Source organism: Macaca mulatta, chromosome 2 (assembly GCF_049350105.2).
Source record: "Macaca mulatta isolate MMU2019108-1 chromosome 2, T2T-MMU8v2.0, whole genome shotgun sequence".
Lineage (NCBI taxonomy): Eukaryota > Metazoa > Chordata > Mammalia > Primates > Cercopithecidae > Macaca > Macaca mulatta.
In genome coordinates, this window is record NC_133407.1 from 15446739 (window position 1) to 15467840 (window position 21102).

At 45.4% G+C, this 21102-nt stretch overlaps 1 protein-coding gene across 2 annotated transcripts in view; it reads left to right on the forward strand.

The window, feature by feature from the left end:
• The window catches only part of GLB1 (galactosidase beta 1), a 110295-nt gene that overhangs the window by 25522 nt on the left and 63671 nt on the right, over positions 1–21102 (forward strand). For both annotated transcript variants that reach the window (XM_028843605.2, XM_077991360.1), the window contains exons 3-9: positions 2967–3117; positions 3646–3706; positions 6398–6492; positions 13641–13821; positions 18693–18751; positions 20840–20961; positions 21046–21086. In XM_028843605.2, the coding sequence (XP_028699438.2) occupies positions 2967–3117; positions 3646–3706; positions 6398–6492; positions 13641–13821; positions 18693–18751; positions 20840–20961; positions 21046–21086 (710 nt within the window). The remainder of the gene's footprint in view (positions 1–2966; positions 3118–3645; positions 3707–6397; positions 6493–13640; positions 13822–18692; positions 18752–20839; positions 20962–21045; positions 21087–21102) is intronic.

A 21102-nucleotide genomic window follows, 5' to 3' on the forward strand; every position in this document is an offset into this window, starting at 1 on the left:
GAAGACCCAAGGAAAACTTTTTACACTTAGGTTCTATGACCTAGCGGTAGTAGACTGAAGCGGGAAACCCCACAAGGCCTGCCTCAACGGATACTTCTTGGCCTTTCTGGGTGGCATTCCTTCCTTCTGGGTATGGAGCAGGACCCCTCTGCAATGAGGATCTAGAAGGGAGAAGGGAGAGGCGACTTTTCTAGGTTTCATGGCTTGCTTTGGGAGAGAGGGCTTCTAATTTCTATGACCCACACTGGGAGGAATTCTGGTTTGACTTGCTTCAGGGGAGAAGAAGGGGTGGGAGACAGAAGAGCAGAAGGTCAGAGAAAGAAGATGTGCTCCTAAGGCCTTCCAATCTCCTTTAGTTCAAAGGACTCAGCATGCCAAGGTGCCATACTTTGGGGTATTGTTTTCTGAGCCCCAATAACAGAATAAGCCTTGTGCTTAGGTAGATTTCTGAAACCCAGTTTGGCTTTGTGGTTCTGCTGGGGTAATTGTATAACTTCAGGGTATAGAATTATCCCAACAGTTACCTCTCCGCATCTCTTCTGCTATTGCAAAGTAACTAACAGGGAAGAAAGTTGGTGTGGCTGGCCGCTCTGGCTTTTGCAGTGCTGATGTGGATTGCTGATAACTTTTCAAAGATAAAGAGTGAGAAAACCCAGAGGCAGATTCCAAAGATAGATAGTGAGGGAGAACCCACTCATTATTCTGGTTCTAAGGCCACTGGCAGAGTTCACCTGTTTATAATTCTGACACTGAGTTCTGGAAGACCAAGACTGTTCCAGGGAACCCTGAAATCATGGGATCACACACACACAAAATGACACAAACCAGGGTCTTCAAAGAGAGCTTTGTGATGGTAATGGATGGCTTCATATTTAACTTTGTATCTGTCTGTCTGTGGGTAGACAGAGGAGCTGATAGAAGGTTTTGTCATTTTACCTCCTGCCACATGATTCCTGACAAAATCTTTTGTCAGAGGATCTGGGGATTGGAGTTTTGCCTACACTTACTAAAAATTATTTCTTCAAAAAATAAATGTGTCTCTTACTACTTTTCAGCAAAATATTTTTATTTTTCCTAAGCCTTACGTGGGCATATATAATTTTTATTTTTATTTATCAAAACAGTTTTCTAGAGCTGGGGTCTTGCTCTGTCACCTGGCTGGAATGCAGTGGCTCAGTCATAGTTCACTGAAACCTTAAAGCGGGCTCAGGTGATCCTCCCACCTCAGCCTCCTGAGTAGTTGGGATTACAGGCACTGCTACCACACCAGCTAATTTTTTTGTTTTGTTTTGTTTTTAGAGATGAAGTTACACTATGTTTCCCATGGTGGTCTTCATCTCCGGGCCTCAAGCGATCCTACTGCTTTGGCCTCCCAGAGTGCGGGGATTACAGAAGTGAGCTACTGTGCCCAGCTATAATTGTTATGTAATAGGAATTAGTGCTGATATAATTCTGGAATTTTCTGTTGTTGTTGTTGCTTTTAAGAAGTGTCCCCACCAAGTTTGATTAGCTTGGGGAGCTGCTGTAAAAATTCATAACAAGGCCCCTCCCAAGAGGCTGCCAAATGGGAAAGTCTGTGTGTCCTGTGGTTTATGGTTCTACAAACAGTTTAGACATTTATGTAGGAGATCTGGATTTTTGAGCTCTTTCCCCTTCCACAGAGCACCTCAATTCAATTATTTATGCAAAATATAATTATAAAAAGCTTAAAACATGACTTACAAACAAATATATAACGGACATATATCAGAAATGTATTTAACTGGATAAAGAAAATGTGGTACATATATACCATGGAATACTACAAAATCACAAAAAAGAATGAGATGATGTCCTTTGCAGCAACCTGGATGCAGCTAGAGGCTATTATCCTGAGCAAACACAGGGATGGAAAACCAAATACTGCATGTTCTCACTTATAAGTGGTAGCTAAACTTCGAGTACATATGGACACAAAGAAGGGAACAACAGACAACGGGGCCTTGAGGGTGGAGGGTGGGAGGAGGGTGAATACCCCTATCGTGTACTAGGCATATTACCTGGGTGACTAAATAATCTGTACACCAAACCCCCATGACATGCAATTTACCTGTATAACAAACCTGCACATGTACCCCTGAACCTAAAATAAAAGTTTTGAAAAATTTATTTAACTTGTTACCGAGGAAACTAGCTATATGGTGAAGCCAATTCAAAGGAGAATTTGAGGAAGGGAGGTTTACAGCCAGTCAAGAAAGGCATGTTCAAATAAAGTTATCTTTAGAGATAAAACTGGTTAATATCATAAAGGGCAATGAATGAAAGAGTTACCTTTGGAGTTGTCTTCTCTGTATGACAATCATCATTTGTTTCTCTCCCAGGCAATAATCTACAAATTAATCTGTAACTTCAAAGTTCTTCCCTTAATCAATAGTAAATAGTAAGTCAAACAAAATATTTCCCTTGGAGAATGAAAGAAGCCTCAGTGGGCCCATTGGACAGTCCTCCATTATAACATGGAAAGGAAATGCAGTCACTGTTTTGCCTTATATCCAAATTCTGGATAATTTTTCTTTTCTTTTCTTTATTTGTTTTGACACAGGGTCTCTGTCATCTAGTCTGGAGTGCAGTGGCACAATCACAGCTCACTGCAGCTTCAACCTCCCGAGCTTAAGCAAACCTCCACCTCAAGCCTCCAGGGTAACTGGGACCATAGGCATGCACCCTGGCTAATTTTTTTTGTAGAGATAGGGTTTCACCACGTTGCCCAGGCTAGTGTCAAACTCCTGGGCTCTGCCCACCGTGGCTTCCCAAAGTGCTGGGATTAGAGGCCTGAGCCACGTGCCAGCCTTGGATCATTTTTCTTCCAAAGCACCTTCTCCCTCTTATCCTTGTGTTAGCAATAGTCATAATGAGGCCCCTTCCCCACTCTTCCTTCTTCTTGACTCTGCCAAGTATCCAGGAAGGGGCTGTGTGTATCTTGGCAGGTATGTGCCCTGGAACTTTCATGAGCCCTGGCCAGGACAGTACCAGTTTTCTGAGGACCATGATGTGGAATATTTTCTTCGGCTGGCTCACGAGCTGGGACTGCTGGTTATCCTGAGGCCCGGACCCTACATCTGTGCGGAGTGGGAAATGGTGAGTGTGGCTAGACTGGGTTCTGCCTGGTGTGTGAGTTGGCAGGCAGCAGCCCTGGGGCAAAGGGCATTAAGGCAGACCTGCATTCCAGAGAGCATGGGGCCTGGGACTGTACCCAACACAGGTGTCTTTTACCTTGGCAAGGTACCCAGGCAGAGAGAAGCAGGCCGGGGTCAGGGCATGGGCTCTCCTCTTGGTGGTCACTCATATAACTCAGGTTGCTCGTCTGTAAGAAGCAGTTAATGGTGTCTTCTCTGTCTACCTCGCAGGTAGTTGTGAAACTAAATTGAACAATCTTTATGGAAAAGGCTTTGGTCCTCAAAACATTGCATTCATGCAGAGTGATCTTAATTGTACTACATTCCAATGTCTAATTTCCCTGCAAGTTATAAACCAAAAAGCCCAGCTCAAATACCTCTTGTCCCTTGAAGCTTTTATTCTTTTCCATAACTGCTAATAGTAATTTCTGTCTCCTCTGAGCTCCCTTCACAGAATGGACATTATAATGGCTTATTTTTCCTGACCTAGGGAGGATTACCTGCTTGGCTGCTAGAGAAAGAGGCTATTCTTCTCCGCTCTTCCGACCCAGGTAAGTTGTTACAGATGTCTTGAGAAGATTTATAAAAGCTTCAGGCCGTTGTGCACATGTACCCTAGAACTTAAATTATAATAATAATAAAATTAAATTAAAAAAAAAAGAAAAACAGCTTCTGGCTAGGTGCGGTGGCTCACACCTGTAATCCTAGCACTTTGGGAGGCTGAGGCGGGTGGATTACCTGAGGTCAGGAGTTCGAGACCAGCCTAGCCAATATGGCAAAACCTCGCCTCTACTAAAAATACAGAAAATTAGCTGGGCGTGGTCGTGGGCGCCTGGAATCCCAGCTACTCAGGAGGCTGAGGCAGGAGGATTGCTAGAACCCCAGAGGCAGATGTTGCAGTGAGCCGAGATCGTGCTAATGCACTATAGCCTGGATGACAGAGCGAGACTACGTCTCAAAACAAACAAACAAACAAAAAAAGCTTCAACAATTTTTATCGAAAGGGGGAGGTATTTTGAAGTTTGGGGTACCTCTGCACAAATACTTTTGAAAGTTTACTGAAAGTCTGAGTGTTTATCACCGTCCAGTGCATAGCACCAAACTAAACCTCTAGGAAATTAGGCTCTGAACTACTTAACCAGATCTTACTGATAAACTGGTAATTCTTTGAATTGGCATTGAGCCCTGTTTGCGGTTGACCAGCTGACTTCAATGCTTTCTCTTCCTATTTACTTAGCATATTCCACAACCAATGATAGCACCTAGCTAATCAAAATGACAAGCCAGGCATGGTGGCTCACACCTGTAATCCCAGGACTTTGGGAGGCCAAGGAGGAGGGATCGCTTGAGCCCAGGAGTTTGAGACGAGCCTAGGTTACATAGTGAGACCCCATCTCTAAGAAAATTTTAAAATTAGCCAGGTGTGCTGGCATGTGCCTGTAGTCCGGCAGGCTGAGGTGGGAGGATTGCCTGAGCCTGGGAGGTTGAGGCTGCAGTGAGCCATGATTGCACCACTGCACTCTAGCCTGGGCAACAGAGAGGGACTTTGTCTCAAAGAAAGAAATAAGGCCGGGCACAGTGGCTCAAACCTGTAATCCCAACATTTTGAGAGGCCGAGGCAGGCAGATCACCTGAGGTCGGGAGTTCGAGACCAGCCTGACCAACGTGAAGAAACCCTGTCTCTACTAAAAATACAAAAATTAGCCAGGTGTGGTGGTGCATGCCTATAATCCCAGCTACTTGAGAGGCTGAGGCAGGAGAATTGCTTGAACCTGGGAGGCGGAGGTTGCAGTGATCCCAGATTGCGCCATTGCACTCCAGCCTGGGCAACAAGAATGAAACTCTGTCTCAAAAAAAAAAAAAGAAATAAAAACAAAATGACAGTTTCTGGGATGGTGTCATTGGATTGCTTGGTAGCTGCAATGCCTTCTATTTTTGTCTACTTCTACAGAGCAATGTGTAAATGATGGTTTTTTTCTTTGTCTTGCTCCAGGACCTTCATGTTTTGCACACTTAGCATATTATTGGTGTTTTCATATGTAGTAACTCCTTTAATCCTTATGCCAACTTTATGTGGCATGTACTTTTATTATTCCTATTTGACAATATAACTATATAATTTGTTAGAACTTCATTTTATACAGAAAAAAATCTTCCTGTGACTGAGAAGAGGACACACTGTTCAGTGACTCTTTTCTTCATTCAGCAAACGTTGCTTGGATATGTTCTATGCTCCAGGCTTTGTGTCCGTCCTATGGCAAGGATGGTGTCTTAGTCCATTTTCTGTTGCTTGTAACAGAATACCTGAAGCTGAGTAATTTATAAAGAAAAGCATTTATTTCCTACAGTTATGGAGGCCGAGAAGTTCAAAGTGGAAGGGCTGTATCTGGTGAGGGCCTTCTTGCTGGTGGGGACTCTGCAGAGTCCTGAGGGGGCACAGGGCATCACATGGTGAGGGGACTGAGTGTCCTAGCTCAGATCTCTCTGCCTCTTCTTATAAAGCCACGAGTCCCGTTCCCATGATGACCCATGAATCCACTAACCTATGAATCTATTAATCCACGAGTGGATCGATCTGCTTATGAGGGCTGAGCCCTCAAGACCCAACGCCTCTTAAAGGCCCCACCTCTCAGTGCTCCCGCACTGGGGATTCTGTTTCAGCGTGAGTTTCGGAGGGGACAAACATTCCAGCCGTAGCAGACAGATACAGGCACGCTGGTCCTTGTCCCCTGAGGAGCTCAGCTGAGGAGACAACTACATGCAGGACGACTTTTATGAGACTTTTATTTCAGAAGGTACTTGTTGAGTCCCGTATATCCTGATCTCTGCTGCCAGCCCTGGTGTAATAAAGCTGCACTGGCTGCATTGGGGTCTCTTTGTACTAAAAGGTGTGTGATGGTGTTAAACCAGGGGTGTTCAATCTTTTGGCTTCCCTGGTCTACACTGGAAGAAGAATTGTCTTGGGCCACACATAAAATACACTAACACTAATGATAGCTGATGAGCTAAAAGAAAAAAAAAAGCCTGCAAGCCACATGCAGTGAATTTCTGAGTGCAGAAATTCTGGCCTCCCAAAGTGCTGGGGTTACAGGCTTGAGCCACCGTGCCCAGCCGAAAAACTCAGAATGTTTTTAAAAAGTTTACAAATTTGTGTTGGGCCACATTCAAAGCCATCCTGGGCTGCATGTGGCTTGCAGGCTGTGGGTTGGACAAGCTTGTGTTAAACTTTTCTTGTTTTCCAGATTACCTGGCAGCTGTGGACAAGTGGTTGGGAGTCCTTCTGCCCAAGATGAAGCCTCTCCTCTATCAGAATGGAGGGCCAATTATAACAGTGCAGGTAACCCTGGAGTTGAGCATGGATGGATTGGGGGAGGGGTTCCCATCCATCTATATTATATAAATGATAGGAGTGATGCAGACATGAGCCTCATAGATCTGTTTCTTTAACAGATAATGCTGCAGATAGTGCTTTTAGTTAAATTGCATTTGGGAAGGCATTACCATTTTTGAATGCCTGCTATGTGGCAGGCTTTCTGCTGGGTGCTTTGTAAATGCTATTCAATTCTTCCAACCACTGTCTCTTTTCAATGAGGAAGTTTGAAAAGGTTGAGTGACTTGGCCAAGGTCAACCAGCCAGCAGGTGGCAGAATTAGGATAGCATCCTAATTCTGCGGATTCCAGGGTTTGTCTCTCTGTCTCTCCTGCAATATTATTTTCTGGCAGCAGTAATGCAGCATGGACTGAAACACTTTGGTATCGGCACTGCCTCAGCAGTCAGATAAACCTGGAATGGAAAAGGATGTGGTCAACTGGGGCTGTTATGTTTCCTCTCTTGCTTTCTGCCCCATTCTCCTTCTTCCATGTGTTCTTGGCTCTGCAAGAACTAGTATACTGTGGGGTACATTGAACTTCAACAGTTTTTGGTGTCGGTAAAATTACTTAGGTGAAACATAAAACCATGTTCATTGGGCATTGACCAAGGATACCAAGGATGCTTTTTGTTTTTTTTTGAGACAGAGTCTCACTCTGTCGCCCAGGCTGGTGTGCAGTGGTGCAATCTCAGCTTACTGCAACCTCTGCCTCCTGGGTTCAGGTGATTCTCCCACCTCAGCCTCCCATGTAGCTGGGATTACAGGCGCATGCCACCACGCCTGGCTGAGTTTTGTATTTTTAGTAGAGGCAGGGTTTCACCGTATTGGCCAGGCTGGTCTCAAACTCCTGACCTCAGGTGATCTGCCTGCCTTGGCCTCCCAAAGTGCTGGTATTACAGGCATGAGCCACTGTGCCTGGCCATGACCAAAGATGCTCTTATGGAAAAGAGTAAAGATTTTTTTTTTTTTGGAGACAGGGTCTCGCTCTGTTGCCCAGGCTGGAATGCAGTGGCACGACCTCAGCTCACTGCAGCCTCTGCCTCCTGGGTTCAGGTGACCCTCCTGCGTCAGCCTCCCAAGTAGCTGGCATTACAGGCGTGCGCCACGATGCCCGGCTATGTTTTTATATTTTTAGTAGAGGTGGGGTTTCACCATGTTGACCAGGCTGGTCTCAAACTCCTGACCTCAGGTGATCCACCCACCTCGGCCTCCCAAAGTGCTGGGATTACAGGCATGAGCCACTGCTCATGGCCATGACCAAGGATGCTTTTATGGAAAAGAGTAAAGTTATGTAAAGGTGGCTGCATCCTGGACATCCCAGGGATGCAGAGTGGCACTCCCTAGGGGAGTGTGGGCCAGGCTTCCTTCTTATGAACTATAGGCAGCTTGTGGGGATGGATCGTGGTAGGGCGGGAGCATGGGCACTCCCTCGCCTTTCAGGTGTGGGTGGACAGAGGTGCTGAGAGGGCTGCACTGGCCAGGGTGTCCGTTCTGAGGCTTTGCGGTGGGAGGAGATATTTTCTTGAGAGAGGCCAGGTTGCTGCTCACGGCGGGATGTGTGAGTCGCCCCACATGCCCCTATCTTTTACCGTCTTGAGTCTGTACTGGTTCAGCTAATAGGAACCACATTTTCCTACATGAAGATATCAAGTCTGAAACTTGGGTGCATCTTTGCTTTGCATGGCTATGTTGTCTTCCTTTCTTCTGGTCTCAGGTGCAAACCCTCTTTAGATGCCCTCTTTTTTTCAGTCTCTGCTTCTCCTTGAATCACTTTCAATTTCTGCTCACAACTTTTCTGCCCCTTTGGTTTTGGAAATGCCATGAAAAGTATAATCAAGTATTAATTCTGCAGAGGTGAAGTTGACTGTCGTGGAGATATTTCTTCTTGTGTCCATCCCTAGCAACCTCAGATGACTTTAACTTGACCCTGAGTCCTGCCAGTTGACTCTGCCCTCCTCCTCCTCATCCTCTCCCCTTCCCATCTCCACATGCTTGAATCCCACCTAATCATTTTTATCCCTTGTTTACAAAATAAACAAGTGTAGAGAGACATAAGAAAGCAGAAAAAACATAATTGTTACTCAGACCTCAGGAGCCATAGCAAAGCGCTTCACATTTTTGGGAGTTTCCTTGAATATTTTCTATGCCTTTTTTCTTTCTTCTTTCTTACAGAGTAAGTTCATTCTCTGTGACCTATTTTCTGTGTGGCTTTTTTTGCTTCATTCTTTGTCATGAGCATTTTTTCATATCGTTAACAACTCTTTCATCATCTTTCATGGTTGTCCTACTTACCTTCCGACGCACAGTTCCTATATGTGTTCCCTCTGTCCGGAAGCCGTCCCAATTGACATATTGGTTTCCATAAGACTTTCAGAACCGTCACTGGTGCCTCCTTTTGTGAAGCACACGTGGGAGCAGTTTCATCCCTGACACACTGTGTCTCTAGTCTCCTGGCCCCCCACGCCTCTGCCTGGCAGCCATGAGGGCACATCATGTGTTTGTGCACATCACATACGCACCAAACAGCTCTGGAATGGAATAGAAGCTGATTGACTTGATAAGAAGGAACTGGGGGATTTGTAGACAGTATTTCTTTTCGTTGCTGTTATTATTTTTGTTTTTTGAGACAGAGTCTTGCTCTGTCACCAGGCTGGAGTGCAGTGACACGATCTTGGCTCACTGCAACCTCCACCTCCCAGGTTCAGGTGATCCTCCTGCTTCAGCCTCCCGAGTAGGTGGGACTACAGGTGTGCACAACCACACCGGCTAATTTTATGTATTTTTAGTGAAGATGGGGTTTTTACCATGTTGGTCAGGATGGTCTCAATCTCTTGACCTCGTGATCCACCCACCTCGGCCTCCCAAAGTGCTGGGATTACAGGCATGAGCCACTGCCCCAGGCCTGTAGACAGTAATTCTATCTGTAAAGATTTCTGTAAAAGGGCCAAGCATGGTGGCTCAATGCCTGTAATCCCAGCACTTTGGAAGGCTGAGGCAGGAGGATCTCTTGAGCCCAGGAGTTCAAGACCAGCCTGGGCAACATAGTGAAACTCCATCTCTACAAAAAATTTAAAAATTAGCTGGGTATGGTGGCATGCGCCTATGTTCCCAGCCATTCAGGGCACAGAGGCAGGAGGATCACTTGAGCCTGGGAGGTTGGGGCTGCAGTGAGCCGTGGTCACACCACTCAGTGCACTCCAGCCTGGGCAACAAAATGACACTCTGTCTCAAAAAAATAAAGATTTCTGTAAAAGGCAATTTCTGTGTCTGTCTTAATTCATGTTGAAGGGTAGAAAATGGTGGCTTTACTCAATTCTTGATGTTAATTTTCTCTCTCAGTGCTCAGAGTTTGAAATGGCCAGGGAGGAGCTACGTGTTTGCAGCCAGGGTAAAAATGAGTCAGACCAGAAGGCTCAAATCCCTGTCTGAGAACATTTAGGGCCCTCAACACTGTTGTGTTACAGATACAGGAAGCCAGGTCTGTGCCTTTATTCATCCTCATGATTCAGTCAGATATGCAGATGTTTCTCTTTTGGGGGGATTAGCTGAGCCAGTGCCACCTATGATGGTTTGCATATGTGGATGTTTATCTCAGTTTCTGCCTGAAAAAACTAAAGCCATTGATAATATCCAAGGTGAAAATAATTAGGAGTGGACGACCTTCCACCCACAACTTTACTTCATCCAATTAACAGGGCATTCATCATGCGGTAATAAGCCTATTTATGACTGTTTGGAATAGCAACATCTTTAAAAGTCTCTGGTCTTAAGGAGCTTACAGAATGGAGACAGTTGCTCTAGAACAAAGACCTGCAAATTATGGCCACCACCTACATTTTTTTGTAAGTAAAAGTATATTGGAATCACCACACTATTTGTTTATATATTGTCTGTGGCCACTTTTGTACTATAGTGGCAGAGCTGAGTAGTTGAGATGGAGACCTCTATGGCTGCAACGCCTAAAATATTTACTCTTTGGTGGTTATTTGTTTGTTTGTTTGTTTTAAGATGGAGTCTCACTCTGTTGCCCAGGCTGAAGTTCAGTGGCGTAATCTCTGCTCATGGCAACCTCTGCCTCCCAGGTTCAAGCAATTCTTGTGCCTCAGCCTCTCAAATAGCTGAGATTATAGGCGCCTGCCACCACACCTGGCTAGTTTTTTTTGTATTTTTAGTAGAGATAGGGTTTCATCATGTTGACCAGACTGGTTTTGAAATCCTGACCTCAAGTGATCCACCTGCCTCAGCCTCCCAAAGTACTAGGATTACAGGCATGAGCCACCACTCCCGGCCTGGTGTTGTATTAAAAAGGTTTGTTGACTCCTGCTCTAGAAACATCAGTGTTCCTCTGAACCTAGCCATGACTTTTTCTATGGGTTTTTCAAGCCTTTTCATTTGTATGTTTCACCTACCCCCAGCCTTCACACATCTTTTTTTTCCTAATTGGTAGTAACATAGAACTTGCGTAGAGTCTTAGCTGCTAGCATTTTGAACACTTACTAGATGCCAGATCTGTGCAAAGTTCTAGTCGTGTATTGACTCAGTTAATCCTCGTGATAACCCATCAAGTTAGGTACACTTTACAGGTGGAGTCCCATGGGTAGGAAGTGGCAGAGCTCAGATTTGCATGTAGATGGTTGGGCCTTTGCCAGCCATGCCCGTGACTAGAACTCTAAGCTGCCTCACAATTGTGCTTTTCTTGCTCTCTCAAAACCTAACCAAATTATGTGTATACATTTTTTACAAGCCTGTTTATTTTAGGGTGTATGATACAATGATGATAATGGATAAATAAGATCTGGAAAAGCAAGATGATAAGAAAACCAAGGTTGGGTTGGGTTATGGGGGTGGGCGGAAGAGAACACGAGGTGCAGAGGCTGTGAGACCATTTAGTTGCTGGAGCTGACTTTTAAGATCTTTAGCTCTGAATTTCTTGACAGCCAGATGATAAAAAGGAGACATAGTCATGTAAGTAGCACTTATAAAGGAGGAGGAAAGAACCTTGCCAGTATTTACAAAGCTTTTCTTAGCATTTATCTAAATTATTGCAAAAGGAACTTTCATGGAACTCATCAATGGGAGTTTTCTACTCTGCGTAAGCAGCAAATACGTCCTCTTCCAGGATGGTTTCATGACCAGTGAAGTCTCTGTCCTGGGCATGCATGCTACGGTCTGTTTTACTTCTTGAACCCAAACTCTGAAAGTATTGCCAGAGGGATCCTCTCTGAGAGAAGGATCATTCATGAAACCATTTGGGAGGCAGGACTGTGCAGATAATGACGGCAGCATTTAGTTCATTTTCATCACTCACCATTCTTCTCCCACTCTCCAACTCTGCACATGGACGAAATTGAGCTGTTGGCGATATCAAATATGTAGGAATACCCTCTTCCCATTCCCTTCCCAAGTTCAGAGCCTTTTCTTCTAGAGCGACCTCAGGCTGTCCCTCCAAGGAACCTTCCCTACCAATCTCTCCCAGCCACTCAGGCTAAGCACCTCTTTTCTGGGGACTCACAGTTTCTTGTGCTTATGTTTAAAGATCACGTATTCCCAGGATCTCAAATATTTTTGTATTATGTGTATGTTAAAATTTTATGGTTGGGCATTTTTAAAATTTTTATAAATGAAATATAGCATACATATATAAATGTGCAGTGTAATGAATCACTATGGTGTGAACACCCACATAAACACCAACCAAGGTCAGGAAACAGCACGTAGCCAGTGCCCCAGAAGCTTCCCAGGTGTCCTCGTTGATCATACACCATTTCATCCCACTGTGCTGACTCTTATAGCCATCAGTTTTTTGCTTTTCTTTATACTTTTACCACCTATGTGTGTACTCAGACTTTATAGTTAGGTTTTGATTGTTTTGAATTTTCTCTAAAGGGGATTGTACTGTATGTATTTTTCAGTGTCATGCTTCTTTCACTTGACATTATATTCCTAAGATTCTTTGGTGTATTGGGTAGAGCTGAAGTTCATTTGTTTTATTGCCCGAGAGCAATGTTTCTTAACCTGTTTTTTTTCATCATTGCCAAGGATCCCTTTTAAACTTTTTTTCTAAGTGCCTTCTCCTCTTCACCATGAAATTTTAATACCTGAGATATTGTGTATTGGTTTATTTGCTCTGTGTGTGTGTGTGTGTGTGTGTGTGTGTGTGTGTGTTTAATATATTTTATCCCCAAAGCATCCATTTTTACCCCCTCGGGGATGCTACCCACCTCATTGAGAATGCATGCTTCAGAGCAGGGACCCCGCCCTCAGCACTATTGCCATGTTGCACCTGATAATTCTTCACTATGGGGCTTCCCTGTGCACTGTGGAATGTCTAGCAGCATCCCTGGGCCTCTAGCCACTGGATGCCCTGAGCACGTCCCCTGAGGTGTGACAATCACAAACATTTCCAGACATAGCCACATGTCCCCTGTGGGGCTAAAGAGCTCCTGGTTGAGAACCACTGATGTTATTGAGCACAAACTGAACACCAGTGTGTGTGTGACAGCAGGTCGAATAAACATGCCGTGTCTGTCCCTGGCATTCACCCTTCTTATTGCCATGGAGATTTTGCATAGTATATTAAGGGAAAACACAGTTACAACCGGTGCATGTAATATGATGCCAGTTTTGAGGAAAGAAAACACTGCTGTGTATTATTTGTGTATATTTGGGGAGTGTGTGGGTCTGTGTAAATCTAGACGGCTGTATACTAAAAGGCTTGCAGTGATTATCTCTGGGCAATGGAATTAATGGATACTTTTCCTGTTTTCATTTTTCTAGCATTTCTACCATGGGAAGGTATTATTTATGTGATGTTTAAAGTATCTACTTTCTATTTTAGGGAAGAATACCACTACTATCTGAACACCAGTTTGGTGTTTTTTTGTTTTTCTTATTTCTCAGTGGTGGGAGAGGGTTAATAGGAGGTAAAGTTTTATGGTGAATTGTTGGTGGTTTTTTTTAGTCAGTTTTGAGGTCTGAGTGAAGGAAGTTTTTCTGGCAATCATTAAGCCTTGTCATCTTAGCAGATGCTCAGATATTTTCCCACACAAAAGCCTGCATTAGGATGGCTACATTGGGATCTCCTCATTTTTCCCTGCTCTTTTTTCACTCACAGGTTGAAAATGAATATGGCAGCTACTTCGCCTGTGATTTTGACTACCTGCGCTTCCTGCAGAAGCGCTTTCACCACCATCTGGGGGATGATGTGGTTCTGTTCACCACGGACGGCGCACATGAGACGTTCCTGCAATGTGGGGCCCTGCAGGGCCTCTACACCACGGTGGACTTTGGACCAGGTTGGTGTTTGTAGTAACAGAAATTGCAGCTTCACATCAGCTTTTTCCTCAGTCAGTTGCTCTGGGCAGCTGTTGTTTTAAGTGTCATGGGCAGATTGAGATTTTTCACTTCCTTTTTCAAGGAACAGTTAGAATAGAATACTTGCACCCCTCAGTAACAGGGTCATCTGTAGGCCAAGAGCTTCCAGGGTAGCTGCATTTTCAGCGCTGGTGGAGCTAGCCTGGAACATGGAGTCTCAGGGGCTGGGCTGGCCCACCCGAGATGAAGAAGCAGGTGGGCGGCTCCAGCTGTGAGAAGCGCTACCTTGAGGCAGTCACCTTTGAGGCTGTGTCTGGGACCTGCTTCTCTGCTCTTTCTGCCCTCCTTGCCCTCCCACTCGGGGTTATGTCTTGGCTGTAGCCAACCTTGAGGTCAGCCACTGGCTGGGAACTTACCGAACGCTTTGTCACCTTTCTGCATAACTTAGAACACCGAACTGTCAGGGCTGGAGATGGTTTGGCAGATGCTACAAAAGCTGTGCCAGATTCCTTACACAGTGCTGGGTAAACTGTGGAGATGCTGCAAGTGAAAGTCACAGATGGGCGGGCAATGTGGTTACGATGCTTCTGGCCATAAGTAATATTAAGAGAGTCTTCATTTAGGAGAGCATGTTTCATAAAGGATATGACAGCTGTATTTGTCCATTCTTGCACTGCTCCAAATAAATACCAGAGACTGGGTAACTTATAAAGAAAAGAGGTTTAGTTGACTTACAGGCTGTACAGGAAGCCTGGTGGCAACAGCTTCTGGGGAGGCCTTAAGAAACTTAAAATCTTGGCAGAAGGCAAAGGGAAAGCAGGTACATGTTACATGGCCAGAGCAGGAGGAAGAGATAGGAGGGGAAGTGCTACACACTTTTAGACAACCAGCTCTCGTAACTCATTCACTCTCTCTTAGGAGAATAGCACTGAGGGGATGGTGCTAACCCATTCACAAGAACTCTGCCCCCATGATCCAGTCGCCTGCCACCAGGCCCTACCTCCAACACTGGGGATTACAATTCAACATGAGATTTGGTGGGGACACAGATCCAAACCATATCAACAGCTAAATGTCTGACTGGACTTTTGTGTGTGTGTGCGGCTATGAAAGACATTATTGAGACAATTGCAATCTTTCAATAAAGTCTGTAGACTAGATAAGAGTATTGTATCAGTGTAATTTCCTGATTTTTGTAAGTATATTGTGTTTATTTAAAGAATGCCTTTGTTCTGAGGGAATGAACACTGAAGTATTTAGGGATAAAGGGCCATCACATCTGCAATTTATTCTCAGATGGCTCAGAAAAATGTATATTTTTATAGAGACACTGATAGAGTAAATCTAGTAAAATGCTAACAATTGGGAAATCTAGGTGAAGGGAATAGGAGAGTTTTTTGTACTATTCTTACAACATTCTGTAAGTTTGAAATTACTGCAGAATAAAAAGTTACAGGCTAGGCGTGGTGGCAAGTGCCTGTAGTCGTAGCTACTTGGGAGGATGAGGCAGGAAGATCACTTGAGCCCAGGAATTCAAGGCTGTAGTGAGCTATGATCGTGCCACTGTACCCCAACCTGGGCAACAGAGCAAGACTCCGTCTCAAAAAAAAAGATAACACACACACACAAAAGACCAGTTCCTTGAGTAGCATAAAGACCCTGATGTTTTCCCCTCTGAGGTATAAGACACTTCATGCACATTGCACATCCAATGCTTGCCTCTCTTGAGAGGGATGTACAGAAGACTGAAATGAGGAAATTAGCCTGGTGTCCCTTTTTTTTTTTTTTTTTGAGATGGAGTTTCTCTCTTGTTGCCCAGTCTGGAGTGCAATGACATGATCCCAGCTCACTGTAACCTCTGCCTCCTAGGTTGAAGCATTCTCCTACCTCAGTCTCCCAAGTAGCTGGGATTACAGGCACCTGCCACCACGCCTGGCTAATTTTTGTATTTTTAGTAGAGATAGGGTTTCACCATGTTGGCCAGGGTGGTCTCAAACTCCTGACCTCACGTGATCCGCCTGCCTTGGCCTCCCAAAGTGTTGGGATTACAGGCGTGAGCCACGGCGCCCAGTCTATAGTCACATTTTAAAAGAGGTTCTTCTACCATATCAAAAAAGAGAAGAACAGAAAAGAACTGACCTTAAGTGAATGGAGTGTTTCGAGAGCAATTGGTGATAAAAGGACTCATCCGTTAGGTTGGTTACGTTGGTGCAAAAGTGATTGCAGTTTTTGCCTTAAAAAAAAAAAAATGGGCCCAGTGCAGTGCCTCCCACCTGTAATCCCAGCACTTTGGGAGGCTGAGGTAGGCGGATCATGAGGTCAGGAGTCTGAGAGCAGCCTGGCCAACATGGTGAAACCCCATCTCCACTAAAGATAAAAAAATTAGCTGGTATAAAAATCATGGTGGCACACTCCTGTAATTCCAGCTACTCAGGAGGCTGAGGCAGGAGAATTGCTTGAACCCAAGAGGCGGAGGTTGCAGTGACCTGAGATCGTGCCACTGTGCTCCAGCCTGGGCGACAAAGCGAAACTCCATCTCAAAAAAAAAAAAAAAAAAAAAGAAAACCATGACAAAAACCACAATTACTTTTGCACCGAGCTAATACAAAGTGCTGCAGAGGAAGCGACGTGCCGGTTTCCTCCTGCTTTGGCCAGGCTTCTCATCACAGGGACGAAAAAGCATGACATTTTTCTGTCGGGAAGAACAAATTCAAGGTGATTATGAATGTGTTTTAAGCATAATTCGTATGAGGTGACAGTATGACTGTCACTGCTGGGGGTTGGAGAAGAGACAACCACAAGGCCAGGGTGCCTGGGGCAGACAGACCCTCCAGTCGGAGACTTTTGCCAGCTTCATTGCTTTGTGTGGGAGAGGGGCATTGCCCGGTGGGTCTCATGAGAACAGTGTTTAAAGATCTGAATGCCACCTAATGCTTAATAGTGAAAAAGACAGCCAATGAGATTCTGCTCTTTCTCGATCAGCATATTCTGTCCTGAAAGCTGGCCTTACAGAGAAGCCAAATGCCCATCTCAGAGCAAGTGATTATCAGAGGGTGTTGGCTGGGGCCACATCCACCCTGGGATACCTGTTGTGGGAACTGGGTCGTGAAGTGTGGGGCCAGGGCGTCCTCTGCTCGGGTTGTTGTGGACACTGCTCATGCTTCCTCTTTCCCCAGTGTTTGGCAGCCCATTCCTTCTCTGTGGAGAAATTCTTTTTCTTTTTTTTTTTTTTTTTTTTTTGAGATGGAGTCTCGCTCTGTCCCCCAGGCTGGAGTGCAGTGGCCGGATCTCAGCTCACTGTAAGCTCTGCCTCCCGGGTTCCTGCCATTCTCCTGCCTCAGCCTCCCGAATAGCTGGGACTACAGGTGCCCGCCACCTCGCCCGGCTAGTTTTTTGTGTTTTTTAGTAGAGACAGGGTTTCACCGTGTTAGCCAGGATGGTCTCGATCTCCTGACCTCATGATCTGCCTGTCTCGGCCTCCCAAAGTGCTGGGATTACAGGCTTGAGCCACCAGACCTGGCCTCTTTTTCATTTTAGAGGAGGGAGGGAAAATGGAAGACACAAGAGGAAAGACAAGACACCCCTAATGGGATATTTCATGAGGAAGACTTGAGAGCAAGTGGTTTGGAATGGCTAATGTACAAATTAGAATCCAGAGTGTATTCCAATATCCAGGGGTAAACACAACTACAGCACCCACATCCTTTTGATTTGTTAATTAACTCGCAAATATTTGTGGCACTATCATGTGTATGGTGTTATGGAGGCTGTAAGTGTCTTCAAACCAGGCTCATCCTGTGGGGTGCATCCAGGTCAACCAGATGTTCTTGTGAAGAGATAAGCACACAAGATATGTATCCAGGCCCTGGGGAAACACAGGTAAAGAAGACAGGCCTGTGAAGGGAACTGTTGTGCAGACAGGAAAGGCCACGGGGACCTCCTCAGAGAGGAAGTAATGTTCTCGGGTTCACACACATCCTCAGATGGGTCCAATCTGAAGCTAGCCTGGAAGTATTCCAGTCCCATGGGGTGTGGGAAGGGAAAGGGGCCTGCCTTAGTCAGTTTGGGCTGCTATAACAAAACACCTTAGACTGGGTAATTTATAAACAAAAGAACTTTATTGCTCACAGTTCTAGAGGTGGTGAAGTCCAAAATTAAGATGCCAGCAGATTCAGCGTCTGGCAAGCACTTGCTCTCTGCTTCAAAGATGGTGCCATGCTTTCTTGCTGTGCCCTCAGGTGGCCAGGAAGCTCCGTTAAGCCTCTTTTTATTTATTTATTTATTTATTTTTATTTTTATTTTTTTAATTAAAAAAAATATTTTTGAGATGGAGTCTCGCTCTGTTGCCCAGGCTGGAGTGCAATGGCATGATCTCAGCTCACTGCAACCTCCACCTCCCGGGTTTAAGCAATTCTCCTGCCTCAGCCTCCTGAGTAGCTGGGATTACAAGTGTGTGCCACCACGCTCAGTTAATTTTTGTATTTTTAGTAGAGATAGGGTTTCACTATGTTGGCCAGGCTGGTCTCGAACTCCTAACCTCAGGTGATGCACCTGTCTTGGCCTCCCAAAGTGCTGGGATTACAGGCATGAGCCACCATGCCAGGCTGGAGCCTCTTTGTATAGGGGCACTAATCCCATTCATGAAGGTGGAGCCCTTATGACAATCACTTCCAGTGGCCTCACCTCTTAATACTATCATATTGGGTGTTAAGTTCCAACATGAGAATTTTAGGGGGATACCAACATTCTGACCGTAGCAGGGCTTCAGGCCTGAGTCCCATGAAGGGCTCTTGTTATTTAACTTCTTGTCATTTCTATGACTGACCTGGCTTCTCCCTCTTAAAATTTTCAGGCAGCAACATCACAGATGCTTTCCAAATCCAGAGGAAGTGTGAGCCCAAAGGACCCTTGGTAAGAATCGAGGGTGAGGTGTGGAGAGACCGTTGCAGCTGTTAGGAGAGAAAGGTTACATGCTGCTGAGACTGGGCAGCAGGCACTTGATGTTTTTGGCTCTGGGGTCAGCAGCTAATGGGATTGTGGAGTCAAAGCCATTCTGGACATGTGAATGACAGCAGAAACAATGTTTCTATTTGAAATTGAGCTCCTGCACTGGGGTGGAGCAGACTGGGGACCAACATGAATAGCCTGTTACACATCAGGTTCTGTGCTTCTGCATCCTGGTCTCCTCTGGTCCTCAGGGCAACTCTCATAAGTGGTCTTATTGTCTCCATTTTTATTGAGGCTCAGGGAACCTATGTGGTCTTATTGTCTCCATTTGAGGCTCAGGGAACCTATGTCACTTGCCAGGGTCATATAGCCAGTGAGTGGCTAGGCCAGGATCTGAGTTCAAGTCTGTGTTAAGTGACTCTTTGTGAGCTTCTCCACCTTTAAAGTATTTACAAATCACTTGGGGATCTTATTAATCCTCACGTGATTCATAAACACAGCAAATTTTGATCTGCTTGGTCTGGGCTGGGGCCTGAGATTCTCATTTCCTTTTTTTTTTGAGACAGAGTCTTGCTCTGTTGCCCAGGCTGGAGCGCAGTGGTGCCATCTGGGCTCTCTGCAACCTCTGCCTCCTGGTTCAGTGATTCTTGTGCCTCAGCCCCCCAAGTATCTGGGATTACAGGTGTGTACCACCACGCCCAGCTAATTTTTTTGTATTTTTAGTAGAGACGAAGTTTTACCATGCTGGCCAGGCTTGTCTCAAACTCCTGAGCTCAAGTGATCCCACTTTGGCCTCCCAAAGGGCTGGGATTACAGGTGTGACTCACTGTGCCTGGCCCTGAGATTCTTATTTTTAATAAACAGCCAGGTGGCTTTGAGGATGTAGGTTTGCTGACCACGCCGAATTGCAGGGCTTCATGGCACACAGTGTAGGCTGCTAGGAGGAGGGGATGGTGGCAAGATGCAGGTGGTTGTAAACAATCTATCAATCCTTCTGTCTCCATTCTTCCAGTCTTTGGCTGAAGTTGCTCTTCTTGTTTAAGGGGAAGTTAAACAAGAAGTTGCTCAGCCCAGTTTAAGGGGTTAATATCCTGTGCCTTCTCTGTACCAGGTCAGACTGCCCCACCTGTGTACAAGCCTGATTTATAAAACAACCTTTTCTGAGTCCAGTCTCTGCATAGACTTTGGGTGGAGCTTATTTCCTGGAACCTAAAACAAGAAGTGCCCACGAGAAGGGCCAGATTTCTTTTTTGTTCTCTAGACCAAGACTTGGCAGGGCAATGCCCGAGAAAAACATGAAGTGTTTGAGGCCTGCTTTGCAGAATACTGGGACAAGTCTACCTCATTATACATCAACCTGAGATCTGAAAATCTGGACCCATACAAAGGGCGAACTTGGAGCTGTTATTCTTTTTTTTCTTTTCTTTTTTCGGAGATGGAGTCTCACTCTGTCGCCAGGCTGGAGTGCAGTGGTGCAATCTCGGCTCATTGCATCCGCCACCTCCCGAGTTCAAGCGATTCCGCTGCCTCAGCCTCCCGATAGCTGGGACTACAGGGGCGCACCACCACACCCAGATAATTTTCCTATTTTTAGTAGAGATGGGGTTTCACCATGTTGGCCAGGAGGGTCTCAATCTCTCGACCTCGTGATCCGCCCACCTCGGCCTCCCAAAGTGCTGGGATTACAGGTGTGAGCCACCGCGCCCGGCCTGGAGCTGTTATTCTATGAAACTATTTTGCTATACAGTTTCTTTGCCCAACAAGACTTTTCTACTGTGTTTAAAACAGGGGATCAGCTATCTAAATTTTAATGTAGGCACCACTTTTCAGGAATATTTACATTGTGTAAGATGAGATCTCACTTTAGGCTGGAACCTGAGGACTGAACATAGGCATTGCTGGTATTGGAAGTGCTCATTGGTACCCCAACTCTGGGTTAAGCAGTGCATGTCAACCCCTTTTCCACCTGTCATAGATGGGGCATTGCAGGGAAGCCCTGGCATTGGAAGGTCATAAGTCTATCCTAAGGGCCACATTCTTTTTTTGTTTTAGATCAATTCTGAATTCTATACTGGCTGGCTAGACCACTGGGGCCAACCTCACTCCACAATCAAGACTGAAGTGGTGGCTTCCTCCCTGTATGATATACTTGCCCGTGGGGCGAGTGTGAACTTGTGAGTGTTCATTGCCTGAGGGGCGGGTGCCCTCAGTAGCCGTGGGTTCACAGTAAAGTACTGTGTTCTTTTGTTTCCTTGTAGGTACATGTTTATAGGTGGGACCAATTTTGCCTATTGGAATGGTAAGAGCACTTTAAC